This window comes from Rhinolophus hipposideros, assembly GCF_964194185.1.
Source record: "Rhinolophus hipposideros genome assembly, chromosome: 1".
Classification (NCBI taxonomy): Eukaryota; Metazoa; Chordata; class Mammalia; order Chiroptera; family Rhinolophidae; genus Rhinolophus; species Rhinolophus hipposideros.
In genome coordinates this window covers 73687179-73713129 of record NC_138047.1, presented here as the reverse complement: position 1 = coordinate 73713129, position 25951 = coordinate 73687179, and the positions used below count along the sequence as shown (strand labels likewise).

The 25951-nt window shown below is 39.2% G+C and overlaps 1 protein-coding gene across 3 annotated transcripts; it reads left to right on the top strand.

Annotated features, from left to right (window-relative positions):
* Window positions 1–1027: 1027 nt before the first annotated feature.
* ADH6 (alcohol dehydrogenase 6 (class V)) lies at window positions 1028–23877 on the top strand. Of its 3 annotated transcripts, XM_081079700.1 has the most exons (11): window positions 1028–2379; window positions 4144–4205; window positions 10013–10056; window positions 11608–11709; window positions 13643–13775; window positions 16777–16864; window positions 16990–17206; window positions 18520–18780; window positions 20019–20154; window positions 22704–22842; window positions 23494–23877. In XM_081079700.1, the coding sequence occupies exons 3-11, from the start codon at window positions 10039–10041 to the stop codon at window positions 23516–23518; spliced, it is 1119 nt and encodes a 372-aa protein (XP_080935826.1). In that variant the 5' UTR covers window positions 1028–2379; window positions 4144–4205; window positions 10013–10038; the 3' UTR covers window positions 23519–23877. The 3 variants fall into 3 exon arrangements, with proteins under 3 accessions (XP_080935826.1, XP_080935825.1, XP_080935827.1); XM_081079701.1 differs by lacking the exons at window positions 1028–2379; window positions 4144–4205 and adding an exon at window positions 11158–11345 and having other exon boundaries at window positions 10019–10056; XM_081079699.1 differs by lacking the exons at window positions 1028–2379; window positions 4144–4205 and having other exon boundaries at window positions 9922–10056.
* The last annotated feature ends 2074 nt before the right edge of the window (window positions 23878–25951 follow it).

Sequence of the window (25951 nt, the reverse complement as noted above, 5' to 3'; positions counted from 1 at the left end):
GTGCAGGGCAGAGGGGACTGAAAGGCAGCCTAGTACTGGCTCTCACAGGTCAAGGGCTTCATTGACTTGAGCAAGTGCTTAGCTCTTCTGAAGTAGCTGTTTTACCACTTCACGCCAGTATTTCTTATATAAGCTGCAATGATGCTGCCATCTCTTGAACTTACTGACTACATTGATGATCGGAGAGCGTCCAAGAGAGATTTCATTTATTACAGTATTTGGGGCACACTGGCACATTACCTCCAAGTAAATTCATTCTACACGAAGGAGATTTTCTTCTCGTGGGATGAATGAAAGAGGCAGGTTTTCTAATTGTTCAGACAAAGCTCTTCAGACTGTGAAGAATACTTCAGACAACAGTTATGAATAAAACTTGCTTTTGAAAAACTGCTATAAGCTTTGCCACAGAGATCTCTCTCAATGAAATATAGTAAGCGTTGTTGGTCCAATTTAAAATATATTTACTCCTAATTCAGAATTAGTAATCTCAACCCACTAGCCAAAGTAAATCCAGCAGGTAAAAGTTCTACCAGCTCAGGCTTGAGAGGGAGCGCCACTGTTTCAGCAGCAAACACTGAAGAAACCAGGCATGCTGTGCAAGTATTATCAGACAAAAGTCAAGCAGGTGTGGACAAAACAGGTTTTGTGAGCCTCAACCCTCAAACCAAAGAAACCAAACTTTATCCCAGCAACAAAAAGTTATTTGTCTATGAACAGGAAAAAGAGTACAAACGTAGGTGGTGCCAGTACAAATACAGAAATATTCATTTGGTAAACTCTTAAGGCCTTGGCACAACCTTAGAGCACACTAACCTAAAAAACAAACTTGGGCAAAAAATAGTGTTATTGAGTGAGGTTTAGTATCTGTATAAATCTTTATGGTCTTAATCCGTTCTCCAGGAGACTTGATTGGATGATAAAATGTTAAAAACTGCAACTTGGAAGGTAACCTACTAAAAAAAAAATTGAGCAAAAAAGTTCACAGTCACACTGGATAATATAGCACATATGTACTAATTTTATGTTCAGAGAAGTTGCCAGCTGAATCATAAAGCCTTTCTCAGTGTATCTATGAAATTCTGGGGCCAAATCGCTCAGGGTACTGCACTTCCTAAGTGCTGTGAGCCCAGTGCCACTCCAAAAGTTTACAAAAGCCTCTAAAGAAATGCGAGGACGTCGGAGCACCCAAGCCACTCTAATTTGCTAGGGACAGGACACAGGGACCTGGAAGGACTTTGAGAAGTGTGCTGCAGGAGTAAGGCTTTGCAGTCACACACACTGGCTCAGGACCTGGAGACTTGCTGGAACATGCACGACCTCAGCTACCACCGTCGTAAAATGGGAGGAATAATCACCACGTTGCATGGGTGTCCTGAGGTCAGTGGTGAGGACCATAAAGCACTTCCCATACAGCCTGGATCATAATCAGGAGCAAAGATCATTATTAGTAACTTGGTTCCCATTGATATAACCAAGGGTTTGGATTTTTTAAGTATTTTCAATGTAACCACGTGGAATAAAATGAGCTGGAGTCCCGGCTCAGTAAACACTGTCTTGTAGAAATTAACCGTAGGATCCCAGAAGCCTCCAGAATTTCCTAAGAGTTTGGAGCTAAGAATCTTCTGCACCTGGAAGTGCCGCCAGACATTCAGGTGGAATCGAAGAGGTAGAACGTGATCCCCACGGGGTGACCAACCGCCCTGGTTTGTGCTGGATTGAGGCGGATCCCAGGACGCACGAGTGTCAGTCCTACACCCAGGAGAGTCCCAGGCAAATGGGGACAGGTCGGTCACCCTACGCATAGTCTGCGTCACCTCTTGTTCACCAGTGTGTGTGGTCTACAGGGTCGGGTCAGCTTCGTTGTCAGCGCTCGTCTCTCACAGCCCTGATCCTTCCCCTGCACCAGCTGCCTTCGGTCGTGGACACTGCCGAGGACTCCGAGCGCCCCAGTCTCACAGTAACAGCTGGCAAGTGAAAGCAGTCCCTGGACTCGGGAGAACTCGGGGAAATATCAGCTCCAGCAGTGACTGGTACGTGCTCGTGACCACACACGGATGCTCTGAACTTCACAAGAGGAAATTGTACCTACCTCAAGGCTTGTCGTGAAGCCCAAGTGAGATAATGTGTGTGGAAGTGCTTACTAAACTGTCAATAAACAGTAAATAGCTGTTTATTTACACTCAGTAAATCCCTAAAGTTGAGAAAGGAAAGAGCCTTTGTGTGCACAGGAAAATGGACCGCAGCTTATTTCTGAACCATTCTTAATAGGAGAAGTAGTTATACAATTCTAATACGGAACGGGTACAACTGTTAGTCCTCCAGAATCAGCAAGAACACTGAAGCCTGTTGTTCTGCCGTAGGCAATGCCAAACCTTGAGGGTGAGTGAGGTTTCAATTTTCTCTCTCCAACACCAACTCGGGTGGTAAGTCAGTCAGCCAGATGCGAGCTGAACCCCACTCTTGGATCCTTGAGTTCTGCCAAGGCCCACGGGGATGTGGCCCTGCTGGATCGCAGGGTGGGGTGGGGTTTCTGCAGCTCTGTCCTGACAGGTGAACATGTTGCCAATCCTTTCCAGGCACACTGTGCCAGCTTTCTGAACTGCTTGCTGTGTGATACTGAGCTTGGCAGTTTCAGAAATTTTTCTTCTGCACGCACACCCTGCCTACAAAAGAATCCAAAGCAGATTTTTCCTAAGGCAAGGGCTTCACCTCTTTTCCAAGTGAACTCTGCATGGCACTCAGCTCAGCAACTGGGTATGTGGGCTGATAAGAGTCTCCATTCGAGGAGATCAGGAATTGTGGGAAAATATAAATCCCAGATGTTTTGTTCCGCTCAGGGTCTCTCTTTAAAAAAGAAAAAAAAAAGAAAAAGAAAGACTCAGGAAATCGTTTTTGCTATGTGTCTGGCTGAGGACAAGTGGAAAATAACTCAAGGCACCAAGGCCTGGCCATTCTTCATTACAGAGAGGAGCCTCGGGGCTGTTTCTTGCAGAGAAAGACAGACCACAAACTTTCACAGGAAGTGGAGGAAACATGGCTAAGAAATGGAAGGCAGAGGCCTTGGGAAGAAGGCAGACTTGGCTCTGGGTGGTACTGCATGTCATGAGTCAAGTTCAGTGATTTTTCTCTCTTTGCATCTATCTCCAGAGTTCCCCTCCAAGCTTGTCTTGTAAACATGGAGTAGGGTTCCAGAACGTGAGCACCACAAGTGCTGCAGACCACTTCTCCACTGCAGAGGTCCCCTGCATATTCAGCAGAACTCAGATGTCCCCTGGGCTGCAGCAGTTGTGGTGGGTCAGGACGGGCCTGTGAGTGGGCTCTTTGGCTCCCACCCCATCTAAACTCCCACAGTTTTGCTTTAAACTGTTGTTTTTTTAATTAAATTTGTTGGGGTGACATTGGTTAATAACATTATATAAGTTTCAAGTGTACAATTCTGTAATACATCATCTGTATGCTCACCATCCAGTCTATTCTCCTTCTGTCATCATATATCTGATCCTCTTTACCCTCTTCCAACTCCCTTTTCCCTTTGGTAACCACCATTCTGTTGTCTGTGTTCATGAGTTTGTTTGTTTGTTTTGTTGCTTTTTGTTTTATATGCCACATATGAATCAAGTCATATGGTCTGGTCCTTTTCCATCTGACTTATTTTGTCCAACATGATACTCTCAAAATCCATCCATGTTGTTGCAAATGGCAGTATTCTATCTTTTCTTATGGCATGGGATACCACCTCCCACCTATTAGAAAGGCTTTAACCTGTTTTATAGCCGCAAGACTTTGGAAAGAAGAGGAGTTTCCTATGTGGGAAGGGTAAAGAAATATCCTGTGTTTTCAAGAGCATAGAGGTAAAAACACAAGTGAAACTCTTAAGGCTGTTTGGTCTCAGTACGTAAAAAGAATTCCAGTATTAAATGGGTTAGCTTTTGAAGTTTGTGAGCTGCTCATCATTAAATGGGCGGAACCACCTGCAAGTAACAATACGGAAGAAGCTCCTACACTGCTGGGGAGGTTAGACTAGCTCTAGTATCAGCTAGGACGGGAGTATAAGGACGGTCGTTGGAAATGCAAGGACATCAAGACACTACACAGCGAGGCTAGAGCCCACAGAGGTCACTGTGACTTTCTTCCTTTGCTCAGGTGCACTGCTGTTTCTGTTGCTGGAAATGGGAAGGAAAGCTTGGAGCAACACATCTCAGCAGGTAAACTACACAGTCCTTGGGGTCTAAGTCTTCTAAAATAATTGCATAACATTAACCTTGAAACATACGAGCTTTGCAAGAATGGGTGAGGAAGGTGAAAGAGAGGAAGAGGAGGTGCAAACAAACACATTGTTAAAAACACAACACTCATCCACTTCTGAACTGTTTTCTTCCAGTCAGCAAAATCTTCGTGCCATCCAGGCCTTCAAAGCACAAAGGAAATGCTGCTCTCATAGTGAATCAGCTATTTCTGCATTTGCTACTCCACCCTGCCGCTCCTTGTATTTTGTATTATCTTTAAGATGGTTAGAAAGTCGATCCAGGACAATGTTCAATCCCACCTACATGGGATTCTGTGGTATTCCCACCTACATGGGATTCTGTGGTATGATGACGTTATCTTGAGTCTAAAAACCTCAGCTTCCCAGGTTCAAGGACTTGATTTTATTAGTACGTCTAAGTTGGTTAGATTCTGAAGGCTGATTCACATGAATCACACTCATGAAAACTGATAAACTAGATACCAATTTATTAATTTGTATTTGTTAATGTATGATGCCTTTGAACAGTTTTTGCACCAGAAACATGATGGACAGATGTAATATTCAAAATATTTATCAATCTGAAAGGCATGGGCACCAGTTAATCAGAATGGATCCACAATCCTTTATAATAAGTGCTAGCTGATTTGCTATTTCAAGACATGTTAGAGAGATGTCAGCCCTGGAAATGGGGGCAACAGTTAATATTTGAGGAACCCTACAATCTGCCAGACATTAAGATGTATTCTAATAGTGATTATAGTGATAGTTCCACATATTTGTGAATATACAAAGAAAATTGAATGGTACCCTTTCAATGGATGAATGATATAGTAGGTGAATTATATATCAGTAAAATTGTTTTTAAATGACAGTGAAAGCAGAGATTTGCAGAGTGGATGTAAAAACATGACTCTCGTATATTGTCTATAAGAAACTCACTTCGTATATAGGCAGTTTGAAAGAAAAGAGATGAAAAATATATCATACAAACATTAATCAAAAGAAAGCGGGAGTGGCTATATTATCAGATAGAATGGACTGCAAAGAAAATAAATGTATTAGAGTCAAAGAGGAACATTATTAATGATAAAGGGGCAATCTACCAATAAGAGACTGCAATTCTAAATGTGTAAGCACCAGAGCTGCAAATCTGTGAAACAACAGCTGATAGAAATGAAAGGGAAAATAGACAAATCCACAGTTTTAAAGACTAACATCCCTTCCTGAATAATCGATAGAAAAATTAGATAGGAAGATCAAGGTATAGGAGAAATCACAACTCCATCAACTAATAGTGATGTAGGAAACTTCTGTGAGTGGTCTTCTGATTGTGGTCTCGCAAAACTGAAGAATGGAAGCACAGACCTGAGAGGCAAGGAGTTGCAAAAGAGGATCATTTATTAAAGCAACAAGTCGCAGCTCTCAAGCGAGAGGGGGTCCCGACTGGGATTACCCAGTGGGTAAGGTAAAGGCTCTTATCTTTATATCTTCTCTTAGCTGCTTGGAGAAGGGAGTTGGCGCCTTCTAATGGAATTTGTCTATCATATTTGCTATTTGTCCATCCTGAAGGGATTAATGAAATAACCCATGTCTGTCTGTCAGATCTGTTCTGTGTCTGGCCCAAAGGGATTATGGAATAACTTATTCATCTCAGGGCACCATTACATTTTTGTCCTGGAGTGAACGAATTATTTCAGAACCTGGAGTTTTAGGATATGGCTGCCTTTTGTTTATTCCACCAGGGACCTCCCTGTCTACCTAACAACATGCTAACTAACCTGTCTTAATGGGACCTAAGTGACACTTCTTGAACACTCCATCCAAAGGCAGCAGAATACACATTCATTTCAAGTGCCCACAAACATATCCAAGATAGATTATATCAACAAATGTAAAGGAATTTAAATCATACAGATAGAGTATGTTTGCTATGTAACCACAATGGAATCAAACTAAAAATCAATTAGAAACACTTGGAAGCTAAGCAACACACTTTTAAATAATCTGTAGGTCCAAGTAGAAGACTCAAGGGAAATCTTTGAAAAATACATTGAGCTGAATGAAAATTTGAAAACAACATATTGAAATGTGTGTGACACAGCTAAAGCTGCACAGAATCCGACATTTGTAATACTAAATGTTTACATCAGAAAAGTGGAACCCTTGCAAATCAATAACCCATGCTCACACTGCATGATCCCAGAAATAAAAGAGCAAAGTAAAGTTAAAACAAGCAGAAGAAAGAAAATAAGATAATAGCAGAAATCAATGAAATTGAAAAGAGAAAAATCAACGAAACAAAGCTGGTTCTTTGAAAAGGTCGATAAAATTAATAAACCTCTGGCGATACTGACAAAGAAAAACAAAAAGAAAATAGAAATTACCAACATCAAGAATAAAACAGGAAGTTTCACTACAGACCGCAAACATCCAAAGGATAATAAGGGAATGCTAGCAACAATTCTACACACACAAATTTCACAACTTAGATGAAATGGACTAATTCCACCAACTACAACAACTCACTGAATATGAAATCTACCGTTTGCAAAACCCTACAAATATTAAGGTAATTGAATTCATAACTTAAAACCTCCCCCAAAAAAAGAAATCTGTAGATCCAGACCGTTTTACTGGAGAATTATACCAAACATTTAAAGAATTAAAGCCAATTCTAGACAATCTCTGCCACAAAAATAGAAGACGAGGGATCAAGTTTATGAAATTAGTATTAGGGTGACACCAAAATCAAAGAGAGTGCAGGCTGCTGGGTGCTGCAGGAGCCATTGGAGCCGGTTTGGCTTGCGAGCTCCGCTGAGGAGGCGGAGCTCGGGCTGCAGTTACAACCGCAACCTCTCCTGGTCCCCGGCGGTCAGCAGGGTGGCCTGTGGGGCGACCCTGAAGCGGCCCCTGGAGCTGGAGGTGGCGCTGCTGAGCCTGGGTTCGCTGACGCGGCTGCGCTGCGCGCGGCCGTGGGGCCCCACTCGGGACCTCAGGGCCCCCGCTGCCCCTGCTGCTGCGGCTCCAGGTGCAGACCCCCCGCCACCTGCCGGGCCCGGCTGCGAGCGCGCCTTCCAACTCCGGAGCAAATGTTTCAGAACATAAACCAAGAATGTAGTCGTTACCAGAGGTGGAGACATTTAGAAGTTGTTCTTAATCAGAATGAAGCTTGTGTTTCTCAGAAAGTCAGTCTCATTCCTGAGCAGTCCCAGCACCTAGTTCTCCAGGCTCCTCCTGGATAAAGAACGACCAACCCACCTTTATGCTCCGACAAGTTAGAATAATATGTGACCGTCTCTTAAAAGACTACGAAAATAAAATTCAGGAAGAATAGGAGCAAATCCTCAATACCAAACTAGGGGAACAACATGAATCTTTTGTGGAATTCACACATGATCAGATTATGCGACGATATGGAACAAGGCCCACAAGCTCGGTGTCCTGGAGCTTTCTTGCTTATGTACCGGTAGGTACCAGGGTTAACCTCAAGAGATGGCAGCTGTACACGTTTTGCAACTGGTTTGATACCACATTTCAGCTCCACCTTTGCATGCTGAGAACACTCAAATGTTTCTGCAGGTCCGTTTTCTACAATAAACTTGAAAGACCTTGAAACTTTCTGGTTGCCACAAGCATGTGTTTCTTTTCTGCTCATCCAATAAACGGTTGTGCCCTCCTGTGACAGATTTTCTAAACAAAACACCGGGAGCAGCAGTTTAATAAAATATGCCATCAAGTGGCATGCGACAAACAGAGTTTCCCCAAGCAATTCTGTAAGAAGTGTGTGTGAGAGTGTGTGTGTATATGTGTACGTGTATTTTAAATTATTATTTGTATTGTGCAAATTTCTTTTGATCTTGGGGACCCTGGCTGTAAATTTGATGCATGACAATTACGGTTAAAAACATTTGCTTGGTCTACAGAAGATCATGAATGTTTTGGGACCGTGTAAGTTGTAAGAGTGGGTTGTTTTATATGTAGGTATTACTGTTAAATACAAGTACTGTTTCCAGCCACAGAATAGGAATCATAAATTAGGATGGACATTAGATGTGATTATAATGTCATAGCAAAGGTCTGTGGTCTTAAATCTACAAATGCATGGTGAGGAATTAGAACAAACTGGAGATGGGCAATTTGACATATGAACTCTGCCTAGCCAAGTTAGAAAAATACTTTTTGAATACAGAATAATTTTTATAATTAGGGCTTACTTTAAAACATTCTGTGTTTAATTCAAATGTATGCCAATACCTTCTAAATTAAAGTAAGGTAATATTCAGAGACAGTTCTGGTCAGATGGCTTAGAGAAATTTCTGGAATATTAGCACTGGAAGATTCCTTATTAATAAATATCTTTGACTTAAATCTAACCAAAAACTGCAACGTCATTCTTTGTACTTTTTCATTATATAGTGTCAATAAGATTAGCTGCAAACAAATAAAATACTTAAGCTTTTGTTTACCTTGCTTTCTTTAAAAAAAGTGCAAAGAAAGAAAACTAACACCACTGACTCTCATGAATATAGACACAGAAGTATCTAACAAAACATTAGCAAAATGAATCCATCAATATATGAAAGGAATTATACACCAAGTGGGATTTATTCCAGGTATGTAGGCTGGTTCAACATTTGGAAATTAATCAATATGATCCACCATATCAACATGCTAAAGAAGAAACATCATATAATCATAGCAGTTGACTCAGAAGAGCATTTACTCTTCTCTTCCCTTCTAACAACCTGCCCACTGGTATTGCCTTTCACTGGAAATGTATTTCCTCGTCCCCATTGTTCACCAGGGTCCTGTCTGGGTCTTGGTCCAGACTTTCTTACTCCACACAGAAAGATTATCTCAAATCCACATCCTGATTGTCAGGCTCCATATGCAAACTGCCTTCACTCGTTCTGAGTAACCAGCTCAGCATATCAAGAGTGGGACACAGGTTTGGGAAATAAAAAAGATTATTCAAGTTTAGAGCCACAAATTATTATATCTGCATTTGAAAAACTACATAAAAGAAACTATTTTTTTCATTTATTTATTTATTTTTAATTTATTGGGGTGACATTTGTTAGTAAAATTACATAGATTTCAGGTGTACAATTCTGTATTACATTATCTATAAATCCCATTGTGTGTTCACCACCCAGAATCAGTTCTCCTTCCATTACCATATTTTTGATAAGAAACAATTTTATACACTCTAATAGAAACTTTAAATTTGGACATTTAAAAGACCAAATTTAAAACTCGACAGAGTAGATATTAACATTAATTATTATTAGAAGGTATAGTCCAGTTCTTCTGCACTCAAGCCATAAATAAATAAATAAATAAATAAATAAATAAATAAATAAAATCATTGCTTAAACATATGCGGCATGTACCCTCTCACACCCCAATACAATTTTTCTTGTTATTTATCAGTCTTTGTATTCAAATGAGTTTTGCAATATTAATTATATTTTATATGACTGAGAGAAGAAAAACCATTTGCACAATTTCACTTTTTGTGCACTTTCACTGATCTAAGTCTATTTCGGATTATATTTAGGAACCTCCCTCAAGAAACAGGATATTTGGTTTCCAGGCATTTGTTGTGTTTCCAAATGCCTGAGTTTCCAGGCATTTGGTGTGCTAATTACCTGATTGTACAAAAAGCTCAGGACCCAGCCTCTTGATCAACCAGTGACCTGTGTACTCTTGGACTTTCCATGGTGAAAGTTCTGTAAACAGAATCTACTTTTCTCAATATAGTCATCCGTGGCAAGAAGAAAGTCAGCATGAGTACTACAGGAAAAGTAAGTACAGTCTTCTCCTTTATGTCATGTCACAATTGTGTCAATTTGTGTGCTTTATTGACCAACACCTCATCACCCAGCTAGTCTCTATACTCTTAAAGGTGAGAGACTGTCTTAATCTTACTACCTCTCCTCCTTTCCCTTTTCTTTTATTCCCTTTATGTATTTTGCCTTTCTTCAGTGTTATTTCAGTCCTTCAGCAAGCAATATATCAAGCCCTATGTCAAACTTTCCGGAGTTGAAGACATATCCCCTCCTTCAAGGATCTCACAGAGACAGAGTGATTATAAAATAATGGTTATAATAGAGGGTGCCAGGATAGTAAAAGAGGAAGAGAGGACGTGCTCCTAACCTGGCTCCGCTTCCCAGAGGTGACACCTAACATGAGGAGAAACACAGAAGGAAGAAAAGTATCCCATATGAGAATCTCTAGAATGTTTTTTGTGCCTGGAGGGTAAATTCAGAGGCAGGAAGTAACCAGAAAGAAGGCTGGAGAAACTGATAGGGAAAAGATCATGGAGAGTCTTGTAGACCATGTCAACAGATGTTGATAATCAATTGGTAGCAATATCATTTTTAGGTAGGGAATTAGCATGATCAGGATTATAGTTCAGATGGCAATGATATACGTATGATATATACATATATATGTATGGTATATGTAGAGGATAGCTTTGAAGGTGATAAACCAAGCCAGGTGGAAGACAAGGCAAGGACCTGAAGTACACAGTCGTAGCAGGAATGGAAAACAGGGGAGTTTTCCAGAAAGTTTTAGATTGTGGAGATTGAGAAAGAGATAAACATTAAGGTTACTGCTCAGGTTTTTTTCTTGAGTGAGTGAATAAATTACATGGTCACTCACGTAAATAGAGCATGCAGTGGGAGAAGCAGATTATGTGCTGTGCCCCCCACTGGCAGGACAGGGTTGGAGCAGGAGAAAGAAATGATGTGTTCATGTTTTAACATATTTAGTTTCAGGTACCAATAGAACATTCAAATAGCAGATAAATGAGTGTATCTAAAGCTTAAGGACCAGTCTGTTTATAGATACAGATTGTCAAAGTCATCCACATAAAGGTAGTGGTTAAATCTATAAAATAGGTGCGACCACATAAGAAGAGAACTTATAGTAAGAACAGTGGTGAGCGGAAATCGTAACCCCTAAGAACTACTTTGTGACCAACAACGTCAACCTGCCAATGACCACCACCATTTGATGAATTGTCACAACTAGATGGTCTCCATTCCCTATTCCATTACTTACTTCTCCACCCCAAAACTGATTCAAGGTAAGATCAAAAGTATGACATCTATCTTCTTGGTTGTGTAGCATTATGTAAATATAATTGATATTGTAAACCTAATTTGAATAAAGAGACTGATAGTACAAGAGAAGTTGGATTGGGGTTCAAGAAGCTACATACAGCATATATTTAAGCAATGATTTTTTTCTTTTTTTGGCTTGAGTGTAGAACTGCACTGAACCTTCTAATAATCATTAGATTATTAACCCTAAGAGTTTCCCTTTCTGCCCCATATCCTATTTTCCAGGTTATCAAGTGCAGAGCAGCCATAATCTGGGAGCATGGCACACCATTTTCCATTGAGGAGGTAGAAGTGGCCCCACCAAAGGCAAAGGAAGTTCGCATAAAGGTGAAAAAAAAATATCTACAACTGTTCCACACCAAAAATCAGATTTATTTACTGAATCTTATATAGTCTTTTCACAATGTTAAATTCAGAAAGAAAACTGCATAACTATTCTATTTCCTTAAACATTTCCATCCATCTTTAAATCCAGCCAGAGAAAAGGTTAAGGAGGTATGACATAGGCTAACTGCCCAAGCATACTTATTCATAGTTGTAGTACTAAATACTAATTAAAAGAGCTTTCCACCCATGAACCATGTTTTAATGTGTAGTTTTAAATTTATTTATGACATTCTTCATGATATTTACCTTGAAATATGCATGAAAAATTTGTTTGATTACGGATAAATCAAGTCTGAATCCTAGAAAGTCTGGTTAGGCATACCTGTTATTTTACAGATCAGAAGATTAAAATCCATGACGGTGTAGTGACTAGTCACACAATGGAGTAAGAACACAGACTTCAACCGTTTTTCTCAACCTTGGTTACATATTTGCAATTACCTGGGAGCTCTGAAGAATGCTAATAACTGGGTCCCACCCCTCAGACATTCTAAATTTGTGATTTAATTGACCTGGGGTGCAGTCTGGTCATGAGAGTTTTCAAATTTTCCCCAGATGATTCTGACAGGGGACCACCAGACCAGAACATGGTTGACCTGACTTCTAGTTCAGAGTCCTTTCACTGTTCTTATTTAATTTTATAATGATGAATAAGTACTGTTAGTTAATGGATTACAAAGAGACAGTCATTTTCTAAGTTAACTAACCTGTGCAATCCATGCCTTCTTCTCAAGAGTCTTCTCTAGCCTACACCCCCAGCAGAGTGCACAGTGGGTCATTAGGCTATTGCCATCCACTCCTGCACAGAGGGTCACAACTCATGCAACCAGATTTGAACCCTGACCCAAAGGCATCCAACCATTATCTGACAAGCTACAAATCTGAATCTCTTGCCCATGAATTTGAACAAGATATAGAGGCTAAACAAAAGCAGGGCATGATGGACACTGGAGAGGGTGCATGGACTCAGGCCTGACAGCCATTTTTAACCATGTGATCATGATAAATAAGAGAAAGCCGATCTGCAGAGAATAAAAGAAAATGCAGTTTTGCACATGTTGAATCAAAGTAGAGAGATGACGACAAAGGCTGCTTGATGGATATCTACATCCATGAGGTCTGACTGTACTTCCCACAGTTGAGTTGTTATCAATTTTATGGTATTCTTCCAATAATCCTCTCAATAGATTTCAATTCTTGACGTCTGTGTGAGTGTGTGTGTGTGTGTGTGTGTGTGTATACACACCAACCACATACCCATGTTAGAGATGCATAAGAGACTCATGAAGGATAATTTACTCCCAGGACACACAGCTAAGAAGGGCAGAGCCAGGATTTCAGTCTTGAACTTTTAACCACTGCCCTAGAGTGCCTTCATTTTAAATTCTCTGGATGATTTACAACAAAAAGTGAAATTATGACTTGTGCCAATAACACAACTATAAAGCCCTTGTGTGGAATAAATTAAGGCTTCAATTATAATAGGAGATATTATCCCTTTCCTTCCTATGTTCCAATTCCTTCATTTCTATAATTGGTCTTTCTCCTCTACACTCCTACCCATAAGTTCCAATGAAGGACTAGGTGAGAACTTTTATTTCACCTAGTGGTTTTACAATTGTCTCTTCTGAACCCATTGTGCCCTCCCCTCTATGTTTTAAAATCATCATTTTAATTCTGAAATTAGCTAATGAAAAACATTGCATTACTTTAAACAAATTGTTATTGACACGTATATCGAAATAAAACTTATAAATGAATGCATTAATATTAATGCAGCATATCGAATTAGCAAAAAGATTTAAAACATAAACAATTCTAAAATGCCTTTATCTAAGACAAAAAATTATATTACTCTTTGCCTTCCGTACAGATTGTGGCCACAGGGCTCTGTGGTACAGAGATGAAAGTGTTGGAGGATAAAGCGCTCTACCCCATCATTATGGGCCACGAAGGGGCTGGAATAGTCGAGAGCGTGGGAGAAGGAGTGAGCACAGTAAAACCAGGTATGAATTGGCACCCGGAGTCAGGAAATAGAAGAAATGTGGAACCCACATCAGGAAAATAAAAAGCTCCCTTAACTATGTGAAGATCGAGTGAAATAAAAGATGAAATGCTGCCCATTTCTTAGAAAAGGAAGGATAATTATGTTACACAGAAACACTAAATGTATCATATTCTTTGCATTTATATTTTGATATCAATAAGAACAAAAAAATAGAATGCACTGAAAAAGAACCAGAAAGAAAGTGTAAATGAGACAAAAATTCACAAAAGGAGGGAAATTGCTGAACAACTATTTAAATGAAGCATGTGATAAATGGTTGAACATATTACTGGAACCAAATAGAGGAAACCAGAACTGGATCAAATATACATAGGAATTTAACGCAGGATTAGGTTTGCCTTTCAAATGTAAGAAAAACATGTATTATTTACTAAATAATTTTGGAACAACTGGATCGTCATCTGGGGAAAAAAAGTAAGTTTATTTGCTATTGCATTCTTTATACAAAAATAATAATAATAATGCTAGATGAATCCAATAATTAAATGTTCATGTGATTACACTGGATCCACCTACATAATCCAGGGTAATCTCCCTATCATTTTATAGCACATAAAAGTGCTATAAAAACTATAAGAGAACATTGTATTACCTCCGAGAAGGGAAGAAAATTTTAATCAATACAAAAAAATCCAGAAGACATAAATAATGCATTCATAAATTTGACAACATAAAAAGCTTTTAAAATTCTGTGTACAAAAAACATATCCCCCCCCCAGAAAAACAAATATGACAATGGGCAAATTGTCTTAATATATAAAGAAGTTTTTTAAAGCAATTTTTGAAAACACAGTTCAGAAGAAAAATGGGCAAAGGAAATAAGTATCTAGTTTGAAGAGAAAGAAACAAAAATACATACACATACATACACCCATGAAAACATATGCTTTTATGTGAAAAGATGTCCAACTTCAAACATATTAAATAAATAAAAATTTTAAATGCAATGGAAAAACCGTTTCCCTAACAGATTAGAAAAGATAAGTTTGATAATATATAAGGTTGTTAAGAGTATAGGCAAAAAAACTTCCTTATCCTTTATTGTTTGGAAAGTAAATTTGCACAACTTCAAATCTGGCTATATGTAACATCATGTAAATGCATCCATTTTGGACCCAATCCTTCCAATTCTAGAAAGTTTTTTCATAAATATGCATCCATGCATTAGCTTTCCACTCCTGATGTAAAAAAAAAAAAAAAATCACTGCAAAATTAACATCTTAAAACAAAACAAATTTATTATCTCACAGTTTTTATTAAGTCAGAAGTCTGGGTGACTTTGACTAGGTTCTCTGCTTAGGGTCCCACAGGGTCAAAATCAAGGTGTTGGCCAGCTGGGTTCTTATCTTGAGACTTTGAAGAAGAATCCACATCCAAGCTCATTCAAGTTGTTGCCAGAATCCAATTCCTTGAGGTTAGAGGACTGAAGTCTTCAGCTGCAGCTGACCAGTTGTCAGTCAGTGCTGCCCTCCACTCCTTGAAGCTGCTCACGTTCCTTCTCATGTGGCCCCTTCACCCTCTTCCAGCCTCAAAGCACCAGTGTCATGTCAAGTCCTTCCCATGCTTTAAATCACTTTGTCTTCCTCTTCTGCTTTCCTTTTATCTTCTTTCAAGGGTTCATGTGATTACACTGGGTCCATCTACATAATCCAGGGTAATCTCCCTATCATTTACTAATTGCTAAAATTATCACTTAATTACGTTTGCAAAGCCCCTCTTTCCATGTAAAGTGTATCCTGGATTATGTAGGTGGACCCATGCAAGCATGATAATTCAACATATTCATTTTCTGGGGATTGGATGGGATATCTTTGGGGGGCCATTTTAAAATATCTGCCTACCACAGGTGCATAAAATATTCATTTTTATTTTATTATTTTTTTATTATTTTTATTATTATTTTTTATGTCAGGGGTAAAATATCCAAACAAACAAAATTCAAAAAACAGGAAACAAGCTAAATATCAATCAATGTCCAGGATACTGTTTAAATAAATTATGATAATCTATACAACCAAATATTATGTAACTATTGAACAAAATGATAGAACGCTATATGTACTAAAATGAGAACTCTCCAAGATGTATTATAAAGTAAAAACAAGGCCTACCACAGGGTAAATAGTATGCTAGCTTTTATAATTTTAAAGGGGTTATATCTCTGAACGATACCATGGATATTGATAAGAGTAATTGTTTCTAGGGAGGGGAAAAAGGGACTGGAGAGCTATCGGGCCAATTTTCACATTGGTGCAATTTAAGTTCTTACCGTTTGTATGCGTTACTTTTCTAAAACCAAAAATAAATAAAGCAAAAGAACCTAAATCCTGCAAAAGATTTTAACTAAAAATATGAAATAAATTGCTCTAGTTTATAGTGGTAGACAACAGCTCAGTCAGTAAGCCCATCACAGGCAGGTTATTCTAATCTCCTTATACTTTGAACATTACTAGAGAAATCTCCCAACCTTTGGTCTCCATGGCCAAGGGAAAAGAACTGCTGCGAAATATACAGGACAGAATATAGACAATCCTTTCTCCCAGATCTAGAAGTTTATTCTGTGACTGTGTAGGATCCATACTACTTTAAATCCAATTCCTGACAGCAGAAGTTATAGTAGGAAATGTAAGGTAATATTTGGCTCAATGGTGACAGGACAAAATCATTTGAAGCTTCAAAAGGAATTTACTTATAAAGGTGGCAGACCTGGGGCCAACTCTTTGGGATTCAGCCGCTGAGCCCAGGGCTAGGCCACATGCGCCACAGACACCCTTCTTTTTTTAAGTATTTGATATTCTCCACAGTATTAAGCACAGTTAAATGTGGAAATAATTCTCAGTAAGCATATTTTCTTGGGTGCCTTGTTGTTGAAATCCTGAGAGACAGTTATCTCTTTATTTTAAAAGATAACATCTTAACAAATGATTTTGTTCTCTTAGGTGATAAAGTTATCACGCTCTTTCTACCACAGTGTGGAGAATGTGCCTCTTGCCTTAACTCTGAGGACAATTTTTGTATACAATTCAAGTAAGTTTTTACTAACATTTTCTTCCTAAAAAATTAATTCAATTTCCTTAGATTCCTTGGGAGGAATCTAAGATTTATAATTCAAAATAAAATTGTTTGTTTGTTTGTTTGTTTGCCTCTAAAAGACAGTCGCAAACCAGCCTGATGTCTGATGGTACTAGTAGGTTTACCTGCAAGGGAAAACCAGTATATCACTTTGCAAATACAAGCACCTTCTCTGAATACACAGTGTTAAGTGAAATCTCAGTTGCCAAGATTGATGCAGTTGCACCTCTGGAGAAAGTATGCCTAATTAGCTGTGGTTTTTCCACTGGATATGGTGCTGCAATCAACACTGCCAAGGTGAGGAGCGTTTGTACCCATTATTAATGGAATCAGTATCGGGAGTTGAAAGGCCTCATGCATCTGGGCCATATCTGATCACACAACCTGAGGAAGAATCACAAACCTGCCTCTAAACATCCTTTATTTCTTTAGTCTCTGTCTAGTCATCCCTTAACCCCTTCAACATCTTTCCCATTCCGTCTTAGTCAACAGTAAATGAAAACTTAAGTCTGGATGCCATTCACAAGCAGAGACATCAGGAATTTCTGAGAGTTAAACATAACACAGTCACAAAATGACTATGTCCTTCCACGTTCCAGTTCATTCCTTTTTCCTTTCAACAAACTTTTATGGAGTCATTCACTGTTCCAGGTATGGGGATTCAACAGCTAACAAATCTCATCAAGCTTCTATTCTGCTGTATAATACATTAGGTGGTGAACTATGATCATAAAAAGAAAAGGAGAGTAGAAAGACCAAGTGACGGAGGCGATGTTTCTACTGTGTTTCCCCCAAAATAAGACCTAGCCAGACAATCATCTCTAACGCGTCTTTTGGAGCAAAAATTAATATGACTCGGTACTATATTATATTATATTATATTATATTATATTATATTATATTAGACCGTGTCTTATATTAATTTTTGCTCCAAAAGACACATTAGAGCTGATTGTCTGGCTGGGTCTTATTTTGGGGGAAACACAGTGTATAAGACAGATTGGTCAGGTAATATCACTCTGACTGAGGGGATTACTGTTAAACTACTGTTAAACTACTGTTTCTGGAACGTCAACCAATCTTGCCCACATCCCTTCTTTAAATGGCTGTTGAATATTAGTTCTTTATTTTTCCCAATTTCTTTTAGTCCCAATATTATACAGACAGATAGGATGGAAGGGATTTGACTTAAATTAGTCTCATTTTGGACCCCATATAAAAATGTCTTTGACTTTCTAAGACATTGACATTGTAAGTAATGTAAAGTTTACAAATATCCATAAGAAAAGAGAAAGGAAGGGTTGTAGGAAGATGGAGATGGTTTTAAAGAACTCAAAAATATCTGGAATTAAATACTGTGCCAAATAAGTCTTAAGACTCAATGAAAGTTCATTAAACTGCTTCTACTCATACTAATTCCTGGGGGTTGAAACTCTCCATTTGCTCCCATATTTAGAAATACCTTGAGAAATTAAAACTCTAGTTGCAATATGTTTTATTTGAAAATACCCTTTGCTATGTCTCAGAACAAGCATCTACAGACTTAGTCTTTCCAACCGAAGCCAGGTACACGTTCTCTTTGCTTTTGTTTTCTGCCTTTACGTGCTCAGGTGACCCCAGGATCCACCTGCGCTGTGTTTGGCCTTGGAGGAGTCGGCCTGTCTGTTATTATGGGCTGTAAAGCGGCAGGAGCAGCCAGGATCATTGGAGTGGACATCAACAAAGATAAATTTGAGAAGGCAATGGAAGCGGGTGCCACTGAGTGCATCAACCCACAGGACTTCAAGAAACCCATCCAAGAAGTTTTAGTTGATATGACAGGTGCTGGCGTGGAATTTTGCTTCGAGGTCATCGGAAATCCAGAAATGGTGGTATGTGATCATTTGGAGTGAAAATTACCAATATTTCTACCAGTCATCCTTGCAGATTTGAACTGAATGAAAATTCTAACATTTCCTCCACATTCCTCCATTTAATGTTCCTGGTATCCCCATGACTTCCCATCTGGTACCCTCTGTCTACTCCTACAAATCTACTCAGTCTCAGACACCAAAACCGCATTCTGAGTTTTCTTCTCCCTCTGTTCCATCATGCCAGTCCTTCAAATAAGCAACCCCCAATGGACAGGACAGAATGGTTTCGTAAAGAATTCTCACTGAGTTATTTCATGACAAGCAGCAGCCTGCTAACGTAATTTTCAAGCCAGGAGACTTAAGCAAGATAAGGATAGTATTGGAGTAATGATCCTATAAAGCCCTGAGCTTTGTACTTTCATCAAAGTATTTCACGTTGGATCTGAGATAAGCTTCTAAAGAAAATATTTACCAGTCTTGATTAAATGGATTTATTTCAAAAATGAAGAAAAAAGCTGTTTTTCTAGCTGAACATTGATAATATAACAGGATATAAATGGAGAGGAAGTTATTTCACAATTTGAGACTTGCTTTCTTTAGGGATTTGTAGAAATAACGTATAATTGGGTTGCATGGTTCCATTTTCTAGTAGCTGTATGGAAACCCAAGAACTGTCTCTTCCAATCCAAGCTTACAAAATGTTTTCATACCTCTCACTGCACAGAAACTTCCTCATCTGTAAAAAGATAGAGCGAAAACTTTCTCAGTCGTCCCACAGATAGTCTTGCTCTGAGAAATAGCCTTTGCAAATAACTAATGGAAACATACCTGTTTATCACTTTGCTAATATATGATGCTATACAAATATCCAACTGTACTCTTTGATACCTAAAGAAAATATCAATTCTAACAATCATTATCAATAATGGTTCTTATAAAAATTACTACTACTACTACTACTACTACTACTACTACTACTACTACTGCTATTACTACCAGGGGTCCCTTTAGCATTTTCAATTTTTTAATTTCCATCTATGGAGTCAAAAATGCCAAGTACTGTATTAGGAAGCACACAATGTCTTCTTTATGTTTCAGCACATCCTTATAAGATAAATGTTATTTCAAAGGGGAAAGGGAGAACCAGAAAAGAAGGTAACAGACTATTCAGCAGTGAAACTGAAATTCAGACTTACTTCCCCACCTCTCAAGTATATTTTTTAATGCCTGCATTTTCTTGCACTGCTTTACAACAGGCAGCTGCCTTTGCCTCCTGCCATGAGAGCCATGGAGTCTGCGTGATTGTTGGGCTCTTGAAATTTGGTGTCCAACTCAACATCAGTGGCTGGTTGTTTTTCTCAGGACGTACTTTGAAGGGATCTGTTTTTGGAGGTATGGATGAAACAGGGAAGAGTGGAAATCTGTGGGATTTGGGATGTGGGATAATAGAGGAATATGTCATAAATGCTTGAGAAGGAACATAAAATGAGAGCTTTAGATTACAGTTTTTGTTTCAACACATAAATATCCAAAGTAAGGGGATGGATATTGGATGTATACAGTTGCTCCTTGGTAAACTTTTTCTCATGCAAAGGGAGACAACAGATCTTTAAAAATTGATTGGTGGAGAAACCAGTGTTCATAGTTTAATGCAAATCCTAAATTGAATAGGAAAGGCAATCTTGAGATCAACAACTAAACTTCAGTTGAGTTATTTACCTGCCAACTGGGGTTCTTGAAGGATATACTGAAGTTATTAGTAGTCATTGGTCATTGTTCAACTAATGTAAATCTTATCTGAAACAACTGAGTTGTCACTTTACCAACTCAAAGATGTTAAACATAATGGAGTCATGATTGAAAAGAAATACTGACAAAAAGCAAATGAGAATTATTTTTTCCAATAGAAAAAAAAAATTCATACAATCCTTTGATTTTCCATTCTTTAAACCTGTCTTAGAACTTGTATTTTTTTATAGACTTTAGAAGAATCTTTTATTGAAAAAGTAGGGGGAAAGAGCTAAATTAAATAAATCTATTTAGGATTCTGGCATCATAAGTAAATAATCTGATATTAAGAAGAAATGTATTTAGCCAGAGATTTGGGGCAATCTGAATTCTTTTGGGACAAAAAAAAATAATAGAATTAGGAGCTATCTGAATTATTTGGACTAGTAAGCTATCTGTGGTCTCCAAATTAGCTATGGTGGTGTATTGTTACAGATATAAGGAGTCTTAGCCAATTTATTTACAAAAAGAGATAAATGGCAGGACTAGAAAAAAAGTAGGACTCCAGTTTAAACTATAACTTTCAGTTCCCCCATTTGGGATAATTGCTATGTACCCATTGCTATTTCCCTCTATTGTACTTATAGACAATAACTTATGATTTCAAATACGTACGTATAATCAGTTAACTCTTATAAATTAAGATCACCAATATTTTAAATAATCTTCATAAAGAAACTATTTCACTGGCCACTTAAACATTCATACAATGATCATTAATTTAATTCCTTCCTCTACTTCAATAACTTTCAATTAAGGATAGCATTTAATGGGTGCTGACAGGCCTGCTAAACTTCCTACAATGTATTCAATGAAGATTTCCCCACCCAAAATGGCCTTTAGTGCCCTTATCGAGAAACACTGCTTAGCCTAGTCTCTGGTCCTGAAGCCTTCCTTTTCAGATTACTTGGTTGAAATAAAAAACAGAAAACAAATGAAAGCATTCCTTATATAGATATGAAAATGCTTTATTAGATCACCATTCAGAAAATAGAAACAAAGACAGTAGTCCTTAAAAGTTTTCATCACAAGAAAAAAAATTGTAACTGTGTGGTGATAAATATTAGCTAAACTTAGTTTAATTGTAACCATTTCACTCTATATACATATATCAAGTCATTATATTGTACACCTAAAGCTAATACAATGTTATATGCCAATATCTCAATTTTTTAAAAAGATAAAAACAAATAGAAAAATACTGGCCCCTCATGTCATGACATACAACACTAGTTAGAATTCTTGATTACATATAACAGAAACCAATTTAAATGAAAAACATATCTATTGGAAGAGTTTTAGGAAGTTTTGAGAATAAGTGGGAAGACTGGAGAACCTAGCCCAGGCTGGAAAAAAGAAAATCAAGTAACTGCCAAGATCCTGTCACAGAATAAGCTGCTTAGGATACTGTTGCCTCCTTGCACAATTATACCACACTCCCCTTTTCCAGAAAGAAGCAGGCCACCAAACTGTGTGGTAACTCACTGGGCATGTTGCTTAGCACAGTGCTAAATATAAGGATAATATTTCTTGAAAATCATGAGAACAGAGGAAATACAATGCTAAGCTTCTGTTACCTTGGCTGACCCCACATTTCCCTGTGTAATTCTTACTTCCAGAAGGCATATTTTATTCTTATCTTGCTTTGTGCACATTCTTTTTTCCAAAAGCTGTCACTAAGATCACTGCCATGCTGAAAATTCTTCTCCTCCCTTAAGATATTTGGCTCTTTCATGAAATTGCAGATCAAAACACACACACACACACACACACACACACACACAGAGTCCTATTTCTAACATGTGAATTGCTTCCTTTCATGGCTCCCAACTTTAGCCTTTGTCATACATTACATATGGATTTACAGCTCCCCAGACAGTCTAATCCGACACCAAGAGCATCTAAGACGAGGTCCACTTGCTTTAAGTAAATTCTCCTCTGTAGTACCCAAGGTCTTGAGACCTTCAGGAGAACAGCCTTCTATACAAGGTACATGGTTGGGACAGGCATTCTTGTCATGACTGAGACAAGTTAGTGGGACATCCTTAGATTTCCTCAGTGAAAGCCAACACCTCCAGCAGTTACCCTGTATGGCTCTTCTTGTGGAGTGAGTCTCATGAATAAAATCTGTTATTAATTTGTTTTACTTCCAGGCTGGAAAAGCAGAGAGAATGTCTCTAAACTGGTTTCTGCTTATATGGCAAAGAAGTTTAACCTAGATCCACTAATTACCCATACGCTGAGTCTTGATAAAATCAATCAAGCAGTTGAGTTAATGAAAACTGGAAAATGGTAAGTTCCTTACATAATGTTTAAGTCTGAATGTTTGAGGCTGAGAGAAAGGGTGTTTGGGGGTCGGAGGGAGGCAGGGGAAGGAAACATGGCTGGAGATGCCACAAGCAGACAATTGAAGAAGCTTTCTGGAATTTGTAAAGCATCTCTTCCCCCTCAGATTTTACTCCCAGTTTATAAAATACATAATCCTGAAATACTTAAGTGCTCACCTATCCTTACTATTAGCATTTTGTTTCCATTTGGCTTTTTTTTAAGGTGACACATTAACTAATAAGGTTAGCTCATAAAATTTTAACCAGCCTTTAAGTTCATAGTTTATAAAGAGTTGTTGTTCTATTTCAAAAGGTAAATTATCCCTAGAATTCCAAATTCTGACACGTATCTTTGGCCCACAGACCAGACGCCAGGCATAACTGGGCACTAGCATTCCCCACATGGGTATATGTGTGCATTAAATATTCCTTAGCCTTGGAGTTTTGTGTCATTTTGAAATTTTTCACAACTGGTTTAATCTGCCCATTTTTCACGTAACATGAAGGAAAAGAAATCTAACTTACTGGTCTACAAGGTGAAAATTTGAAATCCAAAACACGAATGTTGCTTTGGAAATGTTTCAACTTATTTTTCTTTTCTTTCTTCTTTTTTTAGTATCCGCTGTGTCCTGTTACTTTAAGAACAATGTAATGAATGCAAGAGCTACAGCATATTTCCTCAATGAAATTGCATTCTGCATAATTTTCATGATTAAGAATTATCTACTCTAAACTGTTTCCGTTTTCTTGCCTCTGATTCATTTAGCAGTGGGCTCATCTCTGTCTCATGCCCTCACCACTTCATCAAAATTGCTCTTATACAACCCACGGTCACCCAGGAACAACCTCTCTGATGGAAGGGGAGGGGCGTGGTCTTCATTACATCAACTTAAATAAATCCCAGCTGAACATTAAGTATTTCATTTCTTTTTGTTAATTAAAAATAAAAATTTACTAAATGTGGGATCAAATTTAAATAAAACTGGAGGATACAGGAATGGAGTAAAGACACTCCCTGCATGAAAAGAACACTGTCCAGTGGGGCACTGGAGCTGTAAACACACCACAACCAGCACCGTCGTGGGATGAGCCTTGGGATGGAAGAAACAGGAGGTTTCATGGGACAGGAGTCGGTCACATAGCCCTGGGTTGGGGGGCACGGGGTGTTGATTCCCCGCAGTAGTAACCGTGAAGGCGAGGCCGGGGGCGAGGCAGGGACAGGCCCCAGGAGAATGTGGCGCTGCTGGGTGGTGTCTTAGGGACCGTGTGACGTCTGCAGGATCCCAGGACCAGGGAGAGGGCGTGGCTTCCAGCGCTGCCCGCAGAGTGGACACCCGCGAGGGAGGCGGGAGTCCAAAGGTGAGAATTCATGTACCCATTGGGGGCATCACATGGAGCGGGGGTGGGTGAGGAGGGTCAGTGGAGGGTTTTAAGCAGGAAAACGAGGAGGCAGGTGATGTCCCCATCGCTGGAAGGCAGAGAGTGTGCAGAGATCAGCCTCGGAGCAATTGTAATACATAATCGCGGATTCCAGGACTCGGAAAGTCTGGTGACACCGAGACTCACCATGGGAGAGACGGGCATGTTTTAACATCCATAGCGACCCCAGAACCCGAGCTGTGAAGGTCTGCGGACCCGGAAGTCGCCACGCACAGGTTTGAACCAGAAAGGCAGAATCTCCCTCAAATGAACTTGACCTCTGCTTCTCTGATCAGCAACTGGGTCTAAGTATTTCATTCTTAATATAACTCACCCCAGAGAAACTTGAAATTGCAGGCTTCAAGAAGTGGTCCACCCTCCCTTTTCACAAATAGCAGCCTCTCCTCACCTGGAGACCACAAGGGGCCTTACTAAGGTGAATGCCTCATAAGGTGATACCTACCCTCCTTAAGATATACCCCTACTTCCCCTCATGATCTCTAAGGCAATAGGTAAGTTCAAGTCTCAGCTTGATTAGGGAAATAATTCACCAAAAGAACTACAGGACCTGGCTCACATGTGCCAGCAAGAACTAGAAAAACATATTGGAAATCAATCATGAACATGCTGAACCAGGGGAGCAGGATATAAGGGAGAGGTTTTTGGAATGGAGCAATCTCCTGGAATTCAGGATGCAATGTCCTGAGAAGTTCATCTGTTACTGGGATAGCTCCTCAAAGCTGGGCTGGGGGGGAGGGGAGTGGGGGGGGATAACGGCCTACGACAAACAGGGTGGGGATACCAAAACTGCTTTGGCAGTGTACCAAGGAAGTCAAGAGGCTCAGAGAGGTGGGCATGTTAGAATGGATCGTCATATAAAACCTGAAAATCCACCAGATGACCATGTTTGTCAGGAAAATTCGGAGGGGACACTCCTTTCACTAAAGCAATAAAAAAATGGGGGAGGGCAGTGGTGCGGGGGCTGGGGTGCAGGCACTGGCCTCACTAAGAAGCTCAGTAGTGTCTCTGCTTTGCATGCCAGGTATAATAGCAAGGATGTACTCTAGTATCAGTGGGGATGATAGGATTCTAAAATAGCAGAAGCAAGTAGGCAGCACGTAACCATCAGAAGCAAGAGAGATGTAATTATCCAAATAGGATGAATGGCAACCAGGGAACTCTGACCTACAGGGATCTGTGTTGATGGCTAGTAGGTCAGGATGTACCTGGAGCTGAGATGGCTAAGAGTACTGACTGACTTGTCCATCCAGAAAAGATTAATAATGGGTGGGCCAAAAGCCTATGTCAACTGCTACAATGGAAAATCATGATCGTTTCATCCAGTTTCCCAACTGGAGCCAGTTCTCAAATCCAGAACCCTCAATTGAAGAGGAGGCTAGATCCTCTTCAGAAAGGGCCCGCCATACAGTAAATATATATGTTATCAATTCCCCCAGTCCTTCCCCATGCAGACAAACTAGCATAAATATACATGGGAAAAGTAGGAATATCCATTCAAAAACTATCAGACACAGAGTCTGAGCTGCCCTAATACTAGGGTAACCAAAATGGCAGCATTCCCTAGTAGACTTCTATGAAAGATGAGGCATTCCAGTTGCTTAAAGAATTATTTGTGAGGAAGGGAGTCAATGAGT

What these genes read in the sequence shown, in the direction of transcription:
- ADH6 (XM_081079700.1), top strand. An exon ending in AGTGAGCACAGTAAAACCAG is followed by an intron (nt 13,776 to 16,776) that starts GTATGAATTGGC and finishes TTGTTCTCTTAG; the next exon opens with GTGATAAAGTTATCACGCTC. An exon ending in AATTTTTGTATACAATTCAA is followed by an intron (nt 16,865 to 16,989) that starts GTAAGTTTTTAC and finishes TGCCTCTAAAAG; the next exon opens with ACAGTCGCAAACCAGCCTGA.